We start from the raw sequence: 24398 nt of genomic DNA on the forward strand, positions 1-24398 counted from the left end.
ATTAGCATCTTGTCTAACAGTAGTACTCTAGTTCCGGTTAAATACCAATTGGTTGTCTATTTAATTGCTCTATGTATTCATAGCATCATTTGCCCATTTCTTAGTACGTATATAAGAAATTTTATCGGTCGGCCATGTGACTGTTTCATGTATTATAGCATTGTTTGCACTTTTCTCACTATTTTTGATATAATATTATAGTAATGTATAAGGAAGGAATTTTGTACTGTATGCAATGTCTGTTTTTTTTTTTTAATTATTGGTGTGTTTTTGTGGATCTCCGTAGGAGTTCCAAAACAAAACAAATAAATTGAATTGATTGGAAACAAAGGCTTACTGTAACTGTTGTGCAGGTATGGAAATCTCAGTCTCTAACTGGACACAGAAGAGCTGGAAGCGAGGGTGGGCAAGAGAAAACCCACCAGGGCGTATATTGGGAAGTGAGAACAGAAGAATAGCCTTCAGAAATGCAATCAGTGCAGGATCTTCTCCCTTCTAACGGCTCTGGCCTATCCAGAACCACAAAAGCCTAAACGCGAACACCAGTGCATGCCAGGAGCATATTTTTGGTCATGTACAACCTCATAACTAAACAGTAGAGGCTAAACCCCATTGTGTCAAGCCAACCCATTTGTTGGAAGAGTCAACCTACCTTGTCCGGAAGGGCCTCATATTCACCCGATCGGATGGCAGGCAGCGATCTACGGCTCTCTTGTCGTGCAGCTTCTCCATACAAGTAAACTGAGGAAACAGAGTGAATACACTTGAACACATGTCCGGGTCATAAGACAATAAAGCAAGAGATTATCAAGGCAAAAGCTGAGGTCTTGAGAATGGCCAGCAAGGAACACCAAATACAAACTTTCAGCTAGTGTAACTGGATGAGTTGAGAGCCAAAACCGAACACAGGTTGCAAAAAAGCCTGCCACCTAGGGTTATGTGGCACCAGCACATCATCAGCCAGGATCCTGGATAAACTACCTCATCGGGATCCTACTGACTCCACTCCAGGAACCTAACGAACTATCCCACTATGATAGTACTAGCCTATACTTAGGATTCTTCAAAAAATTCATAGTGCTGAGCCTAAAATCCTGGCGAAACTACTTGCTACTAGATTGGTTAAGGTAATCAACACTTTGATACACCCGGATCAGTCTTGTTTCATGTCACGCCGAAACACAGCTCTTAACCTGCAGAGGTTGCATGGCATTTTGGGTGGGTCCCCGAAGATTCATGCACCGACAGTACTTGTGTCCTTGGATGCCACAGTGGCATTTAACAGGGTCGAGTGACCCTATTTGCGGTACTAGCGAAGATGGGCTTTGGACCAGAGTTTATTGGTTGGGCGAGTTTGCTTTATGCTAGTCCCTTGGCTAGAGTAGTCGTCAATAACTGCAAGTCGGCTGATTTTCCCCTTGGTAAAGGCACGAGACAGGGGTGCCCTTTGTGCCCGCTTCTCTTCGCTCTGGAGCCTCTTGCGGCTTGGGTCAGATGGGACCCGTCAATACGCGGCCTGCGATGGACACCGGAGTGGGAGGACAAAATCTCATTGTACGCGAATGGTATTTTACTTTATCGCACCAACCCCAGGGAATCTCTGATCGGTTTTCTAGACGTGCTTGCCATATTCGGAAGGTATTCCGGATTTGCAATTAATTAGACAAAATCTGTACTTTTCATTCTCAAGGGCAAGCCGCCGGTGATCCCTCAGTCATGCCCTATACAAATTGAGCCAGTATGGTTTAAATATCTAGGTAATTATGTGACACTTGATTTGAAGTTACGATATACCAATAACCTGGACCACCCCCTGAGCCGGTTTAAAAGGGACGTTGAGCGCTGGAAGGCTCTCCCTCTTGGGTAGGGTGGTACTGTTTAAGATGGCTCTTCCCCAATTTTTGTATGTACTCCAGAATACAATGGACCCGGTACCGGCATCCTATTTAAAAGAAATAGAAGTCCTCCAGAGGAAGCTTCTCTGGGACGGAAGTCCCCGTATTGCATTCACTAAACTTACCCTCCCCTTGGTACATTGAGGGGATTGGACTCCCTGATCTGCGGAAATATTACTGGGCCTCGCATCTAGCAGCGGTAAACTATTTTGTGTACAGACCCCCTGGGGATCCAGGGTATGCCATGGATCGCGGACAGGCTCCGGGTGGGGATATCACCAGGGCGCTTTATGCCAGGCCTAGGCGGTTCTCACTGGCAGGCCCAACGGCGCATGCAGTACATGTGTGGCATGCGGCCAATAGATATCCTACCTGGGAAGGGAAGCTAACCTTGGACCCCCCCCTATGGAATTCAGAGAGACTTGGGAGCTTGTGGAAGTCTAAGGGATTTGACTAATGGGATCTAATTGGAATCACTCAGATAAAAGACGTTTGGGGCACAGACAATTCACACATTCGACTCACAAGCAGCAATATAGTCTACAAGACAGTGAGTACTATCACTACCTCAAGGTCAGACATGCTCTCACACACATACCTCGGGGCACCACACTTCCAGAAGCCTCTCCTCTCGAAGATAGAGTACTTGACAGATATATCCCTGAGAAGACTATCTCTCTAATATATAAAAAACGTATTAACAATATGGAGGACCTGCTAGGCCATATCCGGACACAGTGGACTCCTGATGGGTTGGAACTGGATGACGAGGACTAGACAGATGCGGTCTTATCCCCTAGGGTGGTTGCGATCCAAATGAGACTTCGATTGGTGCAACTAAAGATTTTGCCTAGGTCGTACATCATGGGGCCTCGCCTGGTACGAATGGGTCGCAGCGAGAGTGGAGAGTGCCGTAGGGGGTGTGGAGAGTTTGGCACATTTATGCACACTCTGTGGTATTGCACTGAAGTACAGGAATATTGGGCGAAGGTCCATGATGAGATGCGCGGTGCTCTGGGGGTTGAGATACTACCGGAGGCGTATATTGAATGTGTGGGAACCCACAGACTTGAATGCGTACCTGAAACAGTGGGCAACACTGGCTTTTTATGGTAGCGAAGCAAAATATTGCTTAGCTGTGGGGAGCCAGTCAGCCACCCTGGGTCACCAAATGGGCGGAGGACATGGACTGGTGTATGTTCCGGGAGAAGTCGGTGTATGTTGCTAGGGGTTGTCCCGAGAAGTGGGGGGAAGATATGGGGGGCCTGGAATAGCCACCGTGGAGAGATTTGTGCGCCCCCGGCACAGCAAGTTTTGGCGAAGGCGCAAGAATCCCCATGATTCACTACATGTGTATTGTCATTATTATCCTGTATGAGCGATACTTTATTTTCTTGACTAATGAGTAACTTAACCCACCCTATGTTTTTCTTTTCTTTGTTAATCTGTTAATAAAAAGATTTTAAAGAAAAATAATCATACTGCTAATGAGAGGCATGTTAATCCAAAATACTGTAACTAGCCAGTGATTGGTACCAGCAAAGGTCCTATAGACCTGTCCCAGTGGCAGTCTACAGGCTCTGGACAGAGACCATGAGTGGGCAAGATGGCCACATCTCATCTGGGACACATTATTCCAGTCTAGTGCTTCTTAGAACAAACAATTTTGTTTCAATTATTTGATTGAGTTGTATCAACACAACATACAGTATGCATTTAGTTGACATTTGAAAGTCCAAGACTGGGAAACGGTATGCCTAGAGACAAGGACTCTTCTGGAAGTCTTATAAATGATACAGATGTCGATGCCTACTGCTTAATAAGCCCATAATAGGCAGGTGGAAGGATAAAGTGCACACTTCTTAATCACAGATTCCGTAATCCTTAAGGATTCTGGTGGCCATACTCTTCAATGATACAGCATTCGTAAGCTATTGTTACTACAATAAACGCTACCAAAGCAATACAGTCATTTTCACTCACCAGGCACCCCCAGCTCAGATGCCAATTTCTGCCCAAACCTATTAGCACAGCAGATGCATTCCTCCATGGAGACATTTCTTACAGGTATAAAGGGGCAAACGTCCAGGGCCCCCATCCGCGGGTGTTCACCTGGGGGAGGAGATACAGAAGCAATTGTTAGCAGTCGTTCACCTTTCACATTCTATCCCTGAACATGCGATGACAATCCCTCAACCACACTGTACGTGTGATGGTCAGTAATCAAATCACTTAATGCATTGCGAAGGCCCTCTCCAACCGGACGAGTGCAGTTGATAGCACTGGACCACCATATACGCTGCATGTGATGGCTGCTTTTTTGAGACACTCCCTTCCTTTGGGTGCTCATTAACGTGCCCAGAGCATGTGATGACAATGAACTTATTAATTCCATCCTACTAGGTGCCCCCTAACAAATGCTTAGAAACTCCATGTCCATGAACACTCCTTTCCTTTGGCTTATCATCCACTTGTGAAACTGATGGTCACTCCTCCTGGCCCACCCCTTCGATTAATCCCTATGAACACAAGGCATGTTTCGGCTACCCACATGGACACGCCACCATTAGGAACGGCTGTACCTGAATGACGAGTCATGTCTATGAGTGGGAATGCTGCCCTTGCTGCGTTCAGTGCTCCCTCCACCACAGCTTGGGGGGACCCCACAAAGGTGTAGACTGTGCGGTTAGTGGAAGGGCCGGGGTCCACATCCAGAAGTAGGCAGCCCTCGGTCTGTGAGATGGCACTGGCGATGGCATCAATCACCTGCAAAGAGAGGAGCCATTATAATTGAACTCTACAACTCCCATTGCTTCATCACTGGACCATCATTCATTGAAATGGTGTCAGCAGAGATGTCAGTATTCTGGATATAGAGGAGCCAGAAATTGCATCAGGGGCCTCACTGCGAGACGCTTAAGCAAAAATGGGGGGCCCCCTCTGTAAGAGATCATTTTAGGTTAAGGAGAAGAGGGGAATGCAATTGAACAATACACAAAAACTCCATCATGACCTATATTTCTTTCACGGATCAGATATTATATTCAGTATGGGCTAACCAATTAGATCATAACGACAATGTGATTCAAAGGAAATAATTTTGTAATTTTATCATTTGGTCATTGTTTATTTGACTTCATTTTTATTCATCAAAACAATATATTGGTTAAAAAAAAAATTTCAATATAAAATTATTTTCAACATGTACATACAAATAGACAATTATTGTATACAACTTAAATGCAATACATTCTACCAAAAGTAACAGCTGAATGAATGATCATGAAAGATTCATACAAACTACAACACAAATATCCATCCTCATACCATATTCTGCTGGATACCTTTACAACATTCATCACCACTGTTATTCAGTTGACATTTGGGCGTTTGTATTGCACAAAAAGCAGTTCTACAAAGCCACTTTTTATAGGGAACCATGAACTATTGAAAGCTTTGGAGTTTCACTATGAAATATGGGTTTTGTCATCATCATGACCGCCCCCAAACCACTCTGGAGAACTTTACCATTGTCAGGGTACTAAGATTAGGATTATGTCAGTGGAGGACCAAATTATTTAGCAGCATTATCCAAGTTACTAAACACATTCTCTACCAGTGTTATTTTGATCCATTTGAGCTAGATTTTGTTGAAAACAGCAAATTGTGACAAATGCAGGTAATCCATAATTATTCAGTAGACACTGCAAACAGAGAATTGCATAATTACACTGGCACTGACCACTTCCCATTGTTTGATTATCAATCTATTAATGAAAGGTAAACAAAACCCAAACAGCATAATACCAATCAATTCCCACTTACAGCTGAACATTGAGAACAACTTCACCAATCTTTCTCTTCTACAGACACAAGTTGCATTTTAACAACGTGAAGAGGGCTTTTCTAAATGTATCAATCCTACTTGCATAATAGCCTGTTTTTAAAAAAAAATGTGTTTATTAGTTTTCCACCACAACCAATTTACATAGTAATCAAATACACCAATCCATGCACTTTCAACAGTACACAGGCAATAATAAATCATAATCCATGCGAGAACACAATCTGCATATTAGATTATAGGTAATATCCAAACGATGGGTAAGAACTAAGGGAGGCCCAATATTCTCTTGCCAGTACCAGAATATACAACTGCATTGTAGATATGCATGTGCTGCATGGTCACACAATACTAAGTCCGACTATCCCACCCTCCAACATCCCACCCGCAACCCACCCACTCTCACCGGCGTGCCAGACTCTACGGCATATCATATTGCAATAACCCATTGGACCAATACTAAGTAAACAGGGCTCCATGCTTATGGCAGTGCACAAAATTATGGCTATAGTAGGGGGGGGAAACACACTCACGCACACCCAGGCCTGTACATTGATTCACTCACGAGGCTACATTTTCTACCTGTTCGCTTGACTCCGAACCAGAGTCTTCGGAGTCTTCATCAACAGCCTTAAGGTCCGTGACCAGGCCCTCCCACGCCCGTGCTGCTTCTAGTGCTTTATCATTGTGGGATCTCTGGGCCTGTTGTTGGCGAACCATACTCTCACTCCCCACCCATGTAAGCAATGCTGCTCTCCACCTGGCGAAACTGGGCCCGAGGCTGCTTTCCAGTGGGTCGTGATCTCCCTTTTGGCCAGCAGCAATCCCAGATCCAGAAATTTGCCAGTTAGTTTTGTCTTGCTAGTGTGGGGGAACCAATGCAATAAGCAGGTACCTTTGTCTGGAGCAATCCGCCGCTCCGTAACATCACACAGTAGCGCCACTACATCCTCCCAGTATGTGCCTAAGTGCGAACATCCCATAACATATGTAACAGGTATGCATCCACTAACGTACAGCGGGGGCATCGTTCTGTATCCACATGGAAATACGGATTTATCTTCACCGGGATGAGATACGCCCTGTGCAGTATGTAGAAGTGAACTGGTTGGAATCTGGCATTTCTAGTGCTCTTCCATGCTCTAACTATCTGTGACCAGGCTGAGTCTGGTATGTCTATCAATATCAGTCACCCATTTATCCTGTATCTTCCGCAGTGGCGACAAGCCCTCCCCAAGCATGTGTTCATATAAGCAGGTGAAGGCTTTATAGGTACCCGCTGCCATTACCACTGACATGCCGAGCTCACCGGTGGTTCCGACAGGCCTCCTCCCCAGTACTTTTGAGTAGCAGCCACCAGGGCAGTGTGAATTAAGTAGTGGCCCCACAGGAGCCCAAATCGCTCTTGCAGTTCGCCATAGGGTACTAAAGCGCCATCCTTATATAGGTCTCCTACAACCTGTAGGCCAAGCGACTCCCACTCCGCCAGTGCCGACCAGTCTCCACCATGCGGAAGAGCCGTACACATACTTAAGGGTATCTTCGGGGCGTAAGGGCGCGGTATCCCAACTCTACAATGGTATAGTCTCCATAAATAGTTTTTGCTGGAGTACAACAAACGAGAAAAGGAAGAACAAGGGAGACCCTACTCCCGACGGAACCAAGGCAATGTGTTTATCCAAAGAACAATGGTTCCTGTGGCATAATTACTTGTACAATTTATATTTAGTACAGCAGCTAAATAGCAGTTTTAATTTATCAAAAAGGGGTGGCAAAGAAAAAAGCCCCCTCATACCAATTTATAGAAATTACTTTTGTATTTCAAGTAGGACAGATAGTCTGCAATTATATCAGCGACATATATACAACAAGCATTTGCAATGCAATGGTCTCGGCATCATTAAAGGTAGAGCTATTGGCATTGCTCATGACATTGCTTTTTTTTCCTTTAAATCATAAATAAATGGCATTGTCATTTACATTGCCAATACACACCACTCTGCACACTCTGCACACTCTGCACACTCTGCACACACTACTCTGCACTGTAAGTTTACGTTTTAGGAGAGAATTATTCTGTCCTGCAATTTCTTGGAAAACAGCAGTGTTTACAAAAGCTTGTCAGTGAAAAAGCGGTCCCTTTGTTTGTTATCATAGTTCTGTAGCCTGTGCTCCCAGCCAAAACCAGCCTAGCAACTCAGAGGTGAAAAACAAAGGAAGCCGACCACCTCCGACCCAGACAAAACAAGATAGGGACTCAAGCACTGGCACACACTAAACATAAAATCACACAGTGAGGGCATGCCAAGAGCTAGGCGAACCGGCGCGACTGCGAAATAGTTTACAAACCTAAAGTCTGCCCACTTCATGACCCTATCGGTTCCCACAGAATGGCGCCTGCGTCCTATTTTCATGTCAAAAACAAATACTTCGCAATGTCACGCTTTTTGGCTCTCATTTTGAGGAGAATGCCCGGCCTACTTTCGGATGTCGAACTGCACCGACGAGTCATGTCCCTTGCGGTAAAATAGATTAGGGAGCATTAGGGTCATGCGAGGCGCCATAGAGCTTTCATCACCGCCACAGAAACTCACCTAGGCCGGTTTAAATTGGGTTGCGTTGATCGGAGACCGGTAACACATCACTAGTGTCTCACCCAGGTTTCACGAAGCCTCAAATATTTGTGTCTCCTTGGAAACCGATACCTAAAATGAATGTTCTGTAAAGCCACCAGGTGGAGGGGGTGGGGATGGGCGTCAGTCAGGCAGCTATGCCTCTGAACAGAGCAGTGTCTGCTGACTTCGAGGGAAACGACTGGTTAAGCTGCGGCTGTGGTTATGTCCAATTTTAGTGTTTCTAATGTCGTAAAATGGGGTGCTGTCTTTACACACACAACAGCAGAGTGCATTTTACCCATAAAAAAGGTAGCTGCTCCCGAGGAGTGCTCAAGGCGAGAACTTCCCCCAGAAGAGGAGAAAACGCCCTCAGTACAAGACAGTGAAGAGTGTTGGCAACACATAATCAAAGCATGCAGCATTCCTGTAATAAACCATTCTTTGGCCTTCAGCCCCAACGGACTAACTAATTGATGCATTCATTTGTGAATAGCCTGTTATCTGCAACCCCTGTAATAGCGCTCATCGTGTGCACTTAACTTTCATTGCAACTCGTCGCGAGCTCATGTGCACTCTCGAGGGGGGTGGAGTAACTCCCACTGCCCCCGGAATTCCGCCGCGGTCGCACCGGAAGTCAGGCAAGGTCGCCTGTGACGGGGGCGGAGCCGCGTCCGGACCGGAAGAGGAGGCAGGCGGAGGAAATGCGTTGAGCGGCCCGGGGCTCCTGCGAGCGTGGAGAGCCCCGGGGCCGACAACAGGACGTTGCACACGTGTTGCGGGGCTCCCTTGACCAAGAGGGAGTCCCGGGAAAGGAGCTACCAAGAGCCGCAGCGTCAACTCTCCCTGCCCGTGCGGAGAGCAGAGTCCCCCAGATTGCCACAGTAAGTTAAAGGGGAGGGGGTAAAGGGGGGGCCGGTGCACTTGTGTGTGTGTGTGCGCGCGCGTGTGTGTGTGTGTGTGTATGAGTGGGGGGTTCTGTATGTATGTGCGTGTGTGTGCGCTTCTGTGTGTGTTTCTATGTATGCGCATGCGTGTGTTGTGTGGGAGCTTCGCGCAGCGCTCGTACTTATGCGCGTGCCAGTTTAGAATCGCCTGCGCGCGGCCATGAGTGTCTCCTGGGAAGCACAATCGCCGACAAAAGATCTCGGCGGAGACGCGCTTCCGCGCAGCTACCCGAGACCTAAAAACTGGTGGTGCTGCTGACGAGGAGAGAAAAACTGCCTCCACTGAAGTGGAGAAGCTTATTGGCCCCTGAGGCCACTACTGCCCCTAAAGACATCATCTCGATGAGCTCAGACTGGAGGCTGCCACATTCAAGGCTTGAACGCAGCTAACCACAAGGCCCTTCACTGTTAGAGTCAAGTGCTGCCACAGACACAACTCCACAAGTCAGCCCCACAATCCTTGTCCTGAGTGATCCACTGCCGTGGTTTTTCTGCAAGAGAGAAGTCAAGCCATGATGACACTAGTACCACCCATGTCCTACGCACAGCCTGAAATTTCCGCAAAAAGTCATCAGGTAAACTTTGGGGCTTAGCCTGCACGACAGGACAAGAAACTAAGGAACACAGGGGAGCCCGATCCGCCTGCTTAAGACTATTAGCTAAATAGACAAAATAAACATTGAACAGAGTTACTCATTGAGCCAGTGAGAACTTTTTTGAGTCCCTACAGGGGTGGGGATGGTAACAGAGGAATCTCAGCCATAACTGGAAGGATAGCTATTACCAGGAATGAGGGGAAAAGTGTTGTGCCACACTGTTTGAAAACATCTTAGTACAGCCCTGTATGTAATACCCAGCAGAATGTGCAGTATTGTGCGATAATAAAATGCTTTTCCCCATAAAACATAAGCATTAGGCAGGACATTAAGTTGCTGTGTCTGTTAGTTGATTGTTGAGTTCTGAGCTCTTACCTCACACTACTTCCCTGAGAAGCTTGTGGCTGCCTGTCTTTGCAACTCTGAGAGTCAAGTGCGTAAGGGGCTGTACTTGGCACAATTTGCAGAGCCTTAGTCGGGCGGACTGCTAGACACCAGATGCTAATGACTTCAAACACCACAGTTGAGGCCCAGTAGTCCCTCTGGCACCCCAATAAGTCTGACATTTGGAACATAACATGAAGCACATGCTGGCTGATTTGAGAAGGTGCACACATGCTCGGAGGCCCCACAATGAGACCAAAGCTCTTTGGCCAGCTACAAAGTCTTCTTCCGGTTTCTATTTTAACGCTGGCCAGAACGATGGAAGAGCATGAAGGCGGCAGGCATTTAAGATGGAGATATTGTGGTTGAACCATTGCACCTACCACGTTTGTGCTACACTGTCCTTGTACCCCACTGTAATTGTGCTGCAATGTCTATGTTTGAACAGTCTTTCGTACTGTGCTCATTAAATGTTGTTTCTGCCTTTGTTCATTTGGGTTTGTTCTTTCCCTAGGATGAACTGTGCGCATGCTGCAGAGTCTGATTTTCGTTCTTTTTCTCCAAGCTGTCAGTGTGTGCGGTCTTTGTTCTGACCTCCCTTTTACCGCTTTGACATTGAGCTGTGTTGTGCTTGATCCGTGTTGGCAGTACGCTGTTCTGTCTATGTATGGTGCATTCGGTATTTTCCTCTGCTCTTTGCCTTGTGCTGTCCTTAAGCCTCACCGTCTTTGTGCTGCCTCTGCGTGTTTTGTAATGTGCTGTTTTTGTGCCACATAGTTGTCATTTTATGCTTTGAGTGCTGTGTTGTCTCTGTGCTGTGTTTTTTGATGCCATATTCTTTTTGTGTGTGCTCTCCTTGCTTAATACTGTTTGGTGCTGTGGTCTTTGTGCTGGCCTGTCTCTGTGCTGCAACCTTTGTGGTGCACTGTCTTGGTGTCCCACTGCATGCGTCTGATCTCTCCCTCACTCACTACTTATGCTCACGTTGGGTGCTGTACTCTCGTTGTATTGTTCCTAGTTGTACTGTACTCTTTATTTTTGTGGCCTTGTCATGCTAGGTTCTCTTGAATGCATGTTTCTGCAATATTGACTTTGTGTTGTTTTATCGTTTAAAACACTTGCGCTGTTCAATTCGTGCTGACCGTCACGTTGTGTGCAGTGTTCTCGTTCCTATGCTTTTTATGCTACACTTTCCCTTTAACGCTCTTCGCGCTGTACAGTTTCTGCTGCATATTGTGTGTGCTGTGCCCACTGTGTGCAACAGTGTCTTTGGCCCATACTGTACATACACTGCACTCTTTGCACTACACTCTTTCCCGTCTGGCGCTCTTCCTTTGCACTACATTTTCTTTCCTATAATCTAGTTGTGTAATGTTCTTTTCTTAAAGCATTAGTGCTGTGCTATTATTGTGGTATGTTCCCTTTGTGACGTGTTTGTTTTGTTGCACCCTCTTGGTGCTGAATTTCTTTTTTTCTATCCTATCTGCGCTATTCCTTTTGTGCTGTTCTTTCTCCATGCTACATAATTTGTGCTGTGCTGTTATGTAATATTTTGAAATTAAATTTATATAGCTCTTACTACCCCTGGCGAGGGGCTCTTTGGGCTATCCTTTCTTTTCGCAGTGCTGGTTTGTGTCGTACCATTCTATGCCTTGGAGTTGCTGTTCGGTACTGTTTTGCGCTGTACTTCGTTCGTGCTGTTCCAGCGTTTCTTCCAACCGGGCTATCGCTGAAAATAATGTCCAGGTATGTGAGAAAGAAATAGATCGAGGAGAGAAATACTACATCGGAAAGATAAAATGAGGTAAGGGGTGAGGGAACGAGTGAGAGTCGGGTAGGCAAAGAATGACTGCGAGAGTGAATAAGAAACACCACTGTGGCGAAAGAAGGAGGGGCCGGGACGGATAGCAGGAGTATAGGGTGTTCACGAAGCACTCGACTTGGCCGTGCTGTTAGTGCGTCAGTGGGCCTTCCCTCACAAGAAGAGAGTGGAGGCTGTGGTGAGAGAAGACAGCACTGCCTCGTGCGCAGTTTGACTCACATGGAGATACTTTAATTGCATTCTTGACCCTGTATGAAAGTTCATATCTGTAACTCACCTACGGGATAAACTATTCCGTGTTCAATAAGTTCGAGAGTTTCCTTCAAGCAGCACCTGGAATTGATTTAGGCAGGAAAAATACAATCATTTAACACTGACGTCCAGGCTGTGGGGGTGAGAAATAATCACTCCATTTCCTTCTCAAGCACCAACTTCCAGTTTGGCCGGCAATGCTTCCGGGTCGCCGCAGGCAGCGCGGCGGCCCGCCCTGCACGGGGAAGGGAGGCAGCTTTCGAGGAGGACAGCACCTGGCCGCGAGCGCGTTCTCGTGCGCGTGGCCTTAACAAATCGCCGCGCGCGGCCAGTGCTGTCCTCCTGGGAAGCTGAGCCGCTAACAATAAGGTCTCTGGCGAGAGCGAGCTTCGCTCGCTTCTAGCCGAGACCTAAAAAAAGTGCAATGTGTCCCCAGTGATATTGCGAGCGAAAAACACAAAACATAAAACAGTAAGTGATATGTACAATTTTCAGCTATGAATATTTACAAAGGGAAAATGACCAAACGCAATAATAAATCAATTTATAATCAGTGACTATCTGCAATCATAGAACACTGTGCTTGAGAGGTTCATTCCCTATGGCGTCTACGGCGTTTCGACCTGTTGGATGAGGGTCTCGTCAGGACTAAACAGTGAGGGACATCTCGTGGTGTCTTTAAATTACACAACCCATGCGTGACAAAATAAATGAATTAACTTACAGTGAACCCAGCCGGGCACACTGTCGATGGAATACGTGGTAGTCCTATATTAAGGGCTGGCGGTCAGTGCCGTTAAGGCGAGGAATAAACAGGAGTATGCCTGCTTGCAAGACTAGATCCGCTCGATCGAGTTTCTTCGGTCGTCTGTGTAGTAACAGATTAGGGAGTACAACAAACGACATCAAGTGTTGAGGTATGTCCAGTTCAATATCCCTCTCAGGACCTTTGAATTCCAGTGCCACCGCTTGGGTGAGTCCCTGGAACTGTGCCGCCAAGTAATACAACTCAAAATCGGGCACTGCAAGTCCCCACTTCTGCTCTCGGGCGTACTAGTGTATCTAGCGCCACTCTCCATCTCCCGTTTCCCCAAATGAAACCACCAACCATAGAGCGGAGTTGCCAAAAATAAGCAGCAGGAATCCACACCGGTAAGGCTTGAAAATAATAGAGCAACCGAGGCAGCACCACCATTTTCAAAAGGGCCACGCGACCCGCCACTGAAAGTGGCAAGGTTCCTCAAAACTGCATGCTACTTTTAAGACCTCGCAACGCCCTGCCAATGTTACTATCTAATAAGTCTTCCTGGGCATGGTAGGTATGCGTCCCCAGGTAGGGATGACCGCGGGAATCCCACTGAATGTCCTGTGCAGGAGTGGGTGAGTCGCATGTTGGGTCAACAGGAAAGACACAAGTCTTAGCCTAGAGTTTACTCTGAGTCCGGAAAATTCCCCGAACCTGTGAAGCAATGTACGCGCTCCCTCCAGGGCAGCCCCCAAGTCTCTTAAGAACATCAAGAGATCATCTGCGTATAGGGAGATAAAGTTCTTATTACCACGAAGTCGCAGGCCCCGATATGCTCTCCCCAACCTGGCACGAATAGCCAATAGCTCTATGGCCAGGGCAAATAACAGTGGGGACAGCGGGCATCCCTGCCGAGTACCACGCCCCACTGAATATGAGGGAGAGATGACTGCTCAGACCCTCACTCTGGCGCTCGCCGACGAATATAATATTTCCGTCCAGCGCACATAACCCTCCCCAAGTCCAAAGGCCCTCATAATAAAAAACAAGTAAGGCCACTCCAAGCTATCAAATGGTTTTGCTATATCCACGGAGAGGATTACTGCCAGTTTTCCCTCGCCATGGCCCCCGCCTAGAATTCGGAGCAAGCGGCGTACATTACCTGCAGTATTGCGGGTAGGAATAAACCCGGCCTGATCAGGGTGAATCAAACGCTTCATATGCGGGAAGAGTCGAGTGGCCAGTATACGGCTCAAGATTTTGTAATCCGTAGTGAGCATGGATTGTGGGGGATATGCCAAGGGGTAATCAGGGGCCTTCCCTGGTTTAAATAGAGGGATGATGACCGCCTCTCTAGTGGAGGTTGGCAAAACTCCCAGCTCCCTGGCCTCGCGAAAGACCAACAGTAGTCTAGGGGCTAGGACATCGATATAGGCTGAATCAAACTCTATGGGCAAGCGGTAGATTCCCGGGGTTTTGTTACGCGCCATCTGTTTGATAGCGTACCTAATTTCGGACAGCGTGATATTTTGGCCAAGGGAGTCTGCTTGTTCTGCATCTATGCTGGGCAGTTCAAGATCTCCCAAAAATTCCCGCATATCACTTTCACTAGCCTGCAGTCGACTATCATACAACTCTGCATAATAGTCACGGAATCGGGCATTAATCCGATGGAGTATATTCCATTTGCCCCGTCAGGGAGGTCAGCGCCAGAATAGGAGTACTTCTAGGGAGGGGGCTAGCCAGCCACTCCAGCAAAGTATCTACCTTATCCCTCTCGGCATGTGCTCGAGCCAGGTAAGTCCTATGGTCGAAACACCTCAAGCGTTCCACCACTGCAGCTACGGCCTCTTTAGAGCTCAAAACCAGTGCGCGCGCCTCAGTTGGTTGAATGGGTTCGCTCGGCTTCCATAAGCGCTCTCTGCTAGGTCTATTTCTTGTAACAGCTTCTGAACTCCCACCCATTTAGTAATACACAAGCCCCGGATCACCACTTTAAAAGTGTCCCACTCAATTGCAGTCTGTGTGGCTGTGCCCTCATTATCAATAAAGTATTGTTCTATGCCTGTCTCTAACTCCGCGCGGAAAACCGGGTCCTCCAGTATCTCCGGACCCAGTCGCCAGGACGGCACGCCGGATGCTCCAGGGCCCAGCAAAAGCTCACCAACAGCGGGTTATGATCTGAGATAGTGCGCAGTAAGTATTCACTATGAACTACCATAGTAGCGAGTCCAGCACTACATAGGAGCGCATCAAGTCGCACATGCAAATCATGTAAGGCCGAGAAGTAGGAATAGTCTCGTTCTCCAGGGTGCTGTGCGCACCACACGTCTGTGAGTCCCCAACTATCCTGCCACTGACGTCTGACCTTTGATAATTTATGTATTGGGGCATCAGGCAATGGGGGATGTGAACGATCCATGGTCACGTCTGCTATGGAGTTAAAGTCCCCTCCTAACAGTACCAGGTTTGTGAAGTATCCGGTCAGTGTTTCAGACATGCGAGCAAAGAAAGTCGCCCGTTCCACATTAGGGGCGTACATACTGCAAAGGCCCACATCCCGCCCGTGAAGGCGTCCCGTAACCACTGCATACCGGCCCTCGGTGTCTACCAATTGGTCAGTCAACTGGAAGGGGACTCCCGCGCGGACCCAGATCAAAACCCCTCTCGCAAAGGCCAAATAGGTAGTATAATAAAGCTTCCCTCTCCACCTACGCTGCAATGCTAATCCTTCAGTTTTAGTTGGGTGTGTATCCTGCAGGAACACTATCTGCGTGCCTCTACGTACCAGATAGGAATGAACCTTGCATCGCCGCTGCATAGAGTGTAACCCCCGTACATTCCAAGTCATACACTTTACATCAGGCAATGGACCCATGACCTAACTGTGAAAAGCATCATAACGCACCAATTCCTCCAAGACACGCCGGTGAGTACCATTCCCAAACCAACCCTCCCAACATCCCAAACAGCCCCAAACACACCCCCAGCAGTACCCCCCTCCCCTCCCAGAACAGGCACTAACATAGTGAATCCCATCCCAACGGACCCCAACAAATGCCCTCAAACTAGTATCAAAGGCGTACTAACTGGGAACCATCCGGTGGGGGTGGGGGTAGAGCGGAACAACAACAACAGCCAACCAACCCATCCAACACCAACCCCCAATAAGGTCCAGGCCCCAGCTATGAGGGCGATAATTCCTCCCAATGGATAAAGGAGAAGCATTTCAACCATCAGGCGTTCTCCCTGGCCACCAAGAGTCCCGTAATCCCAGTTTATAGCAGCTCGGCATACCACAAGCCCCGCCCTGCTCAGCGGCAGCTCCCTCAGGAAAAGTCTAAGAGTCTACCTTACTTGTCATGGAGCGTCCACCATGTCATCCGACGTACCCGGTGTCACCTTAGGGAGAACCTGGGTGACAGACTAAGACAGCTCAGCGTCTGTTTCATCAGCGTCCTTCTCCGAGCCAGAGGACACCGCCGGAGTAGACGGCTCAGCCCCCGCAATGTCCGCAACAGCCTGTAGTGCCGCAAACCGTTCCGCCTCGGTTTGAGATACAGAAGGGCCACCAGGAACTGATCAATGCTTCTTAACTCGGCGAGATAGACTATTCTGCTGCTCCACTGTCGGCCCACGCGCGGTTAGACCAGCCGCTCCCTTACCAGCTCGATAGTCCTCCAGCCACGTCCAGGCTTCCTCCAGGCTATTACTAAAGTGTGTTTTAACATCCAGCATGATCCGCAACCGGGCAGGGAACATCAAAGAATACTGAATGCTCTCATCTCGGAGCGCACGTTTGACCGCCAAAAAGGATGTCCTGACCCTTTGTACTTCAAGTGTATAATCTGGGAACAGTGTGAGTTTGCTATTGTCCACCGTGTAGGGGCCCGAGGTCTTGGCCTCATGAAGGAGCAAATCCCTGTCTCTGTAGTGAAGGAAACGTGCCACTACTGGCAGAGGCGGGCGTCCAGGATCTGGCGGGCGCGCCGGATCTCTGTGGGCCCTTTCCAGCGTATAAAACTGCAACAGACCTTCTGGTGCGACCACTTCGCAGAACCAGCGCTCTAAGTAGGCCACCATATCAGTCCCCTCGATGCGTTCCGGCAGGCCCACTACGCGAACGTTATTCCTACTTTTGCGGCCTTCCGCATCGTCAGCTCACTTTGAGGGTCCGCAGTCGGGATAGAACTTCTCCCATTTGGGCATCCAGTTTACGCTGCCCAGGTTCTATGTCATCTAGCTTGATCTCCGTCTGCCGCACCCTGTCTGACAGTTTGGCACGATCCGCTTTCAAGAGTCCTAAGCTGGGCGCCACCTGCGCTATATCCTGCAGCGGGCACCTCCACTCGCCAGGCCACGTCAGGAGATCAAAGCCAGCAGTCTGCTAGTCGCCCCTCATGAGCCCCCGCAGTGCTCCTACCTCCGCTGCCAGGGGGTGGGGGGGTGGGGGGGGAGGGGGGGGTTTCCCCAGGAGTCGATGAGCAGTGTCACAATATCACCACTGCCGTCCTCCTGCGCAGGCACCCCGCGGCTCAGTAGTACCACCTCTGCTCAGCTCCGTACATTTACTGCAGCCCTGCTCCGTGCAACAGCCTCTGGGGAGCAGCCCCCCAGAGATGCTCAGTTCAAGGTGGCTCTCACCACTCCGCACAGCTTACCCTCCGCAGCTCGCCGCAGAAGGCGAAAAACCAGGGCTCCAGCAGCAGCCGACAGGAACCCTCCAGGCCAACTGCCGGTCTAGTACTGCACCTCCGCTGAAGGGCCGCTGTAGGGCGCCCAGTCGGCACGACCCCTGCAAGTCTTTCCAGCAATGCCAAGTTGGGTGCTCCACCAAAGCCCTCGCCGCACAGCTCAGCTCCACTAGGGGTCCACACCTCGCGCTTGGAGCCAGCAGAGCCTCCATCTCCCCTCACAGTCCACGAAGCGGATCCTCCTCAAAAACGGCGGCACTCCACCGGAGTCCTACTGCGCCATTGCTGCCACCGTCGCCATTTTGTCAGTGGTCAGGTCCAGACTCTGGGTCTTCTTCAGAACTCCCGGGCACCCAGGAGGCACCTTTCTACACGGCGTGTGCAGGGGCAGCCCTAGATATCTCACCGCTCAAACAGGAGGAGGTTTGGTTGACCCGAGCAGCCCCCAAAACAGGATAAATTGCGGGGTCGGTGTGGAACTACAGGCTCGCACCTATTCCTCCATCAGCTCAGAGGCCACGCCCCCTTGCATAATAGCCTGTTGCCAACAGTTACAGGCAGAAGGGCTATAACACTATTAAAACCATCATCATTAGGGTACAATGTTCAAAATTAAAAAGGGAGAAATAAAGACAAACAGTGGAATAAGGGAGCAGAATCTCTATTCCACTTATAATTGGCCCCGATCCACTTCACTGTCTTCAATGGCACTCTCAACATCCCAATGTTCTAATTAAGGAGAGTTCTTTTTTATTACAGACCACAAAACATTAAAGTTCATTATTTAACCGGCTATTCACAATAAGAAATGTCCCTCTTTGGGAAAAAATAAACTTTTTCAATCTAACTATCCCAAAATAAACATGTAAGGTCCTATTCCATTTCAGGGTTCTGGTGACATTTACAAAACAATCGCCCTTGTAATATAGGATGTCACCACAACTCTTTGATGGCAATATTGGTACATATTACACTGCTACCCACTATCCATTTTTCCATTTCATGTTTATTTTAGTTAAATTATTATGCAATTATTGTGCTCTTTTCAAATGGAGATTTTTACTTAAAATAGTATGTGAAATACTCAACTGTATAGTATGATTGTCTGTAGTGGCAAGTAATTAAGTAGTTAAGAATGATGCGCTTCAGAGAAAACAGACTTTGCTAAAAACAATATGCTTGGCGAAGATAATAGATGGCAATGTTCCCTCCGAAGAGAATGTTCAGCTTTCACAAGCATATATCTAATATAATAGTTAAGCTCAGAATTTTAAAGAAGTTCCTCCGAAGGTCATCTAAAAATAGACTCATTGCAATTGTAGGGCCTAATTCCCAAAGAAAACTTACACTTCTGAGTACATTTACTCCTGCTTTTCACAACTTTAAGTGCAAGTTAATACAATAAAATACAATACTAACTGCAGCACTACACATTGCCAATGACTCATACTGAACCACTCTCTCAGTCAAAATAATGGAGGTAGGGACTTAAAATTAAATCTCATAGGAAATCATGTTAAATTAAATTTACAATAGCTAGGGGGGAGGAGCTTCGCGGGCAACCAAGATGGCCGCGTGAGCTCGGAGCTCCGAAGACCCTCCGATCCTCCGAATTAATCCTGTCACCTATCCTGCCCCACGGATGTGGGAAATTGTTGATGAACTGCTGCTGACAAGGGACTCGTTGTCCGACTGAAAATCCGAGGTCCCTAGGTGGAATTACACCGTGTGGAAGTTTGGGGACAACGACGTCATCAGCGCCCCTGCCTGAATCGGTGACTGCGACACAGCCGTGCGGTGGTGGAGTGGATAGAGAGTGGCTGTCCCGTCTCGAAGTAAAGCTTGCGGAGTTCCGAAGTTGGTTGGTGCCGCACAAGCTGTCACACGGCTGCTACTGCTCATTGTGTTGGTACTCCGGCAAAGGCCTGGGGGTTTTCCCGACCGTGGTGGCCCTCGCCTATCATGGCTGGCAGGGGTGAACCCGAGAGAGGGAAGCCCCGGGTCAGCAGAAAGTCAACTTTCTCTCAATCCACCTACATAGAACGCTACGCCCACCCAAAGGGTTCACCCGGGGCCGCTGCGAGACCAAAGGACATGCATCGAGAAGCGTCGCCGGATGACTCGGCCCCCACCCTCCGGGACGTCATGGGTGCCATTGCGGGCATCAAAGCCGAGATGCACAAGCAACACGAGGTATTGACGCATAAGGTCGACACGCTGGCCATTGAGGTCAACTTGATCAGGGCCGATCTGGGCAAGACCAATGATCGGGTCAAATCCCTTGATATTAAAACGGCGAGCCTGACCTCGGATGTATCGGACCTGCAATCAGAGGTCCGTGACCTGAAAGCTGCGAACTCGCTGTTTGCCCCTAGGCTTGATGATTTTGAAGGACGTGCCAGGTGCCAGAACGTCCGAATTGTAGGTGTTCCGGAGGGGGCCCGAGGAGGATGCCACCGACCTCTTTGTCGAGAACCTGGTCCAAAACCACCTGGCCCCGGGAGGCCTCAGCAAGTTTTTCTCGGTTGAGAGAGCTCATAGGCTGCCTGGAGGCCGTCCGAAGCTGGGGGCCCTACCGCGTCCTATCATCGCCCGTGTGTTCAACTTTAGGGACCGGGACGCTATCCTGCAGGCATCGAGGAGAGGTGGACCGCTGAAATATCAAAATGCTGACATTAACTTTTTCCCAGACTTCACCCAAGCGGTGCAGAAACGGAGGCAAAGTTTCACGGGTGTGAAACGTAGACTACGCGAGTTGGGGATGAAGTACTCCATGCTGTTCCCTGCGAAACTACGTATCGAACATGATGGCCGTGCATTGTTCTTCGACATGCCTGAAGTCGCTGGGGACTGGTTGGACACTTTGCCTCGGCGCCGGGAGGCTCCCGAGGACCAGTCGGAAGGGGCGGCTGGAGGACCTGATTCTCAGGAATAGACTGATCCTCTGGACTTTGTTCGGACTATGCGACTGCCCAGGCAGTAGTTTATACAGTACTGTTTTTTTTTGTTACTATCCTCTCACACGACCGGGGGAATCGGGGGCGGGGGGGATAGGTTAGTTTCCTTTCTCCTCTAGGGGATTTTCGTAGAGTAGTTTTTGGGGGCGACAGGCACACTGCTAGTTGGGGGGCTCTTTAGTCTAATGCAGGGGTGCAGGGAGGGGGGTGGATGGGTCGTTTGTTTTCTCTGTGTTTCTTCTCTTTTTCTATTTCATGGCAAGGTAAATGTTATGCTGCTAATTGTGATGTAGCGCCGCCGCCCTGCAGGGCGGGCATGGGCCTCTACATTGACGATGGGGGGTAAGAAGTTAAATGTTCTGAGTTAGAATGTTAATGGGCTGGGGGATCGTATTAAGAGAGGTGTGGTGCTACAAATGTTTAAGAGATGCATGCCTGATGTCATTCTGCTGCAAGAAACTCATTTGATAGGAAATACGTGCCACGCGCTAAATAGGAAAGGTTTCAAGATGGTGGCACATTCGGGGTTCTCTTCGGGGTCCCGTGGGACGGGGATTATGGTGCGCGTGTCACTTCCGTTTGAGATGGAATCCAGCGTAATTGATGAGGACGCTACGTCGCCGTCACGGGTAGGTGGGAGGGGCGTACCCTAGTCGTGGTTTCTGTTTACGTCCCCCCTGGTTTGCAAACAACTACATTTCAGGATCTTGGGGGCGCCATTTTGGGTCTGCCTGAGGGTCTGCTTATAGTTGGTGGTGACTTCAACGCGGTGGGTTCTGGGACCTTAGACAGACATCCATCCAGAGATCTTCGGAGTGCGCAGTCCTGGCTTCCGGACTTCTTGGATACTATGGGCCTTATAGATTGCTGGAGGCTTCTTCATCCTACCCAGCGTCAGTACTCCTTTCACTCCGGAGCGCATGGCAGCCTCTCCAGGATTGATTACATTCTGGCATTGGCGGCCCATGCGTCGGCTGTTTCGGAGGCCCGTCTGATGGCCAGGGGTATCTCGGACCATTCTCCGTTCTGGGTGTCCTTTGATTTTGACATCGTGGTGGCTAAGAGGGTGGCGCCGGTTAACCCGTGGTACTTACGTAACCTTAAGACCCATGGACTCCTGGCTAAAGCCATTGAGCTCTACTTTTCTGAAAACGCAGGCTCGGTTGCGTCAGCTGTGTCCCTATGGGAGGCCTTCAAGACTGTCTTGAGAGGTGAAGCCTTCTCCTTAATAGCGGAGGCGCGCAGGCATAGAGACGAGGAAGCGGTGCGGGTGGAATCAGAGATCGAGGAAATTGACTCCCAATTGAAGACTGCCCCGAAGCCTGCCCTGCTCCACGCTCTCTCCCTTAAGCAGACTGAGAATCGGGCCATTGTCACTGACGCTGCCAAGGCTGTGGGCAGAGAACAGCAGGGTAGGATATACGATGTTGGGGACAAGGCAGGCAAGCTTATTGCGTGGCTTGACAAAAAGGAGATGGCTTCCCGGGTTGTCCCTGAGGTGCTGGGGGAGGACGGTGTGTGTTACCGACCCTAGCGCCATAGTCACGGTTTTTGCCGATTATTTAGAGTCCGTCTACACCTCAGTTTCTGATATGTCTGAGGCGGACTCTGACGCCCTTTTGAGAGAGGTGGACCTCCCGTGTCTGTCGGACATTGAACGCGACGACATGGATAGAGGTATAACAGCAGATGAGGTCGCATTGGCGATACGCTCTCTGAGGTCCGGCAAGGCACCCGGCCCTAATGGTCTCCCGGTGGAGCTTTATAAAATAAAGGCCGACACCATCGCCCCGCCCTTGAGGGACATGTTCTTGGAGGCGCGTGAGGCGGGAGTGCTCCCCCCAGACCAGAGGTTGGCCACCATTGTGGTCATTCATAAGGAAGGGAAGCCCAGAGACTTATGCCGCTCGTATCGCCCTATTTCTTTGTTGAATGCCGAGCCTAAGATCCTAGCTAAATTACTGGCTAATTGACTGGTTGGCGTGATTAGCGACTTGGTTCACCCGGATCAGTCGGGCTTTATTCCTCACCGTAACACCGCCCTAAACCTTAGGAGACTCCATGCGGTCATGGCGAGGATCCGTACGCTCCGGGAGCCGGCCGTTTTGGTGTCCTTGGATGCCACGATGGCCTTTGACTCCCTAGAGTGGAACTACCTGTGGGCGGTACTGACTAAGTTCGGGTTTCGGCCCTGATTTTATAGGATGGGTCAAACTTCTGTATGCTAGTCCACTCGCCAATGTTACGGTCAATGGCCGAGTGTCCGCATCCTTTGTTCTTCGCAGTGGCACCAGGCAGGGCTGCCCCTTGTCGCCTCTGTTTGCGTTGGCGCTGGAAACTCTGGCTGCCTGGTTGCGGATTCACCCAGATATCACCGGGATACGGTGGTCTTCTGACTTAGAGGACCGCGTGTCTCTATATGCCGATGACATCCTGCTCTACCTTACCTCTCCCTGTAAGTCCCTTATCGTGGTATGCGATGTGTTGTATACCTTTGGTAGGTATTCGGACCTGGTTATTAACTGGTCGAAGTCCCACTTATATGTTTTGAGTGGTGAGACTCCGCGGCTCCCCAGGGGTTGCACCATACAGATCGCGAGGCAGGGGTTTAAATACCTAGGCATCTATATCTCAACCGATGCCCAGACACGCTATGCGAACAACTTGCTTCCCCCTCTTGCACGCCTTCGGTGTGATGTGGAGGGGTGGCGTAAGCTACCGCTTTCCCTGCTTGGACGTGAGGCGTTGTTCAAAATGATGTCCCTGCCCATATTTCTGTATGTTATGTTATGTTATTTTATTTTTATACTTCTATAGCGCAGGGCCACTCCACGGAGTATCCCGGCGCTTTATCGAAGGAAACCCAACCGAAGAAGGGAGAACATAACACTGAGAGGACGTGAGGACACAGGAAGCAGCATCAAATTAAGGGAAAAGCCATGTCTTAAGCGCCTTTCGGAAGGATAGAAGGCTAGAGGTCTGTCTCAAAGAGATTGGGAGGTCGTTCCAAGCATGAGGAGCTAAGTAGCGAAAAGAGCGTCCTCCTGCTCCAGCACGCTTGATAATGGGAACACTCATTTTAGATAGGGACGAAGATCTGAGAGATCTGGGGGGGGGTTATACCAGGACAATCGTTTAGAAATATATTTGGGGCCTATGCCACGTAGGGCCTTGAAAGTCGTGGTAAAAGTTTTAAACAGAATCCTTTTAGCAATAGGAAGCCAGTGTAGTGTTGAGAGGAGATCAGTGGCTCTGGCTTTTCTTGGAAGACCAAAGATGGCTCGGGCTGCAGAATTCTGGGCGATTTGCAGACGCCTGACCAAATATTTGGGAAGTCCCAGGAACAAAACATTAGCATAATCAAGCCTAGAGCCAATCAGTGCCTTAACAATGATTTTTCTGTGCTGGATGGAGACTAGAGGGAGGAATTTACGAAGCATCCGAAGGATGCCGAAACATTTCCCAGTAAGAGATGAGATATGCGGTCCGAAAGATAGCTCATTGTCAAAACTCCCAAGTTTTTGGCTTTCAAAGATGAACTAGTGGGAGGAAACATATCTTGCGGCCACCAGGGTTTCCAATCAGGCTCAGAGGTACAACCAAAGAAGAGCAACTCCGACTTGTCGGAGTTGCACTTCAGCCCATGACGT

At 49.0% G+C, this 24398-nt stretch overlaps 1 protein-coding gene across 1 annotated transcript in view; it reads right to left on the minus strand.

Moving 5' to 3' along the window:
- FTCD (formimidoyltransferase cyclodeaminase) overlaps nt 1–24398 on the minus strand; it is a 261402-nt gene that overhangs the window by 173043 nt on the left and 63961 nt on the right. Inside the window, exons 2-4 of the mRNA XM_086956237.1 lie at nt 4478–4661; nt 3879–4007; nt 653–741 (exon numbers count right to left, since the gene is read on the minus strand). Coding sequence (XP_086812363.1) covers nt 653–741; nt 3879–4007; nt 4478–4661 — 402 coding nt within the window. The remainder of the gene's footprint in view (nt 1–652; nt 742–3878; nt 4008–4477; nt 4662–24398) is intronic.

This window comes from Lissotriton vulgaris, chromosome 2_1, assembly GCF_964263255.1.
Source record: "Lissotriton vulgaris chromosome 2_1, aLisVul1.2, whole genome shotgun sequence".
In the NCBI taxonomy this organism is placed as follows: Eukaryota; Metazoa; Chordata; class Amphibia; order Caudata; family Salamandridae; genus Lissotriton; species Lissotriton vulgaris.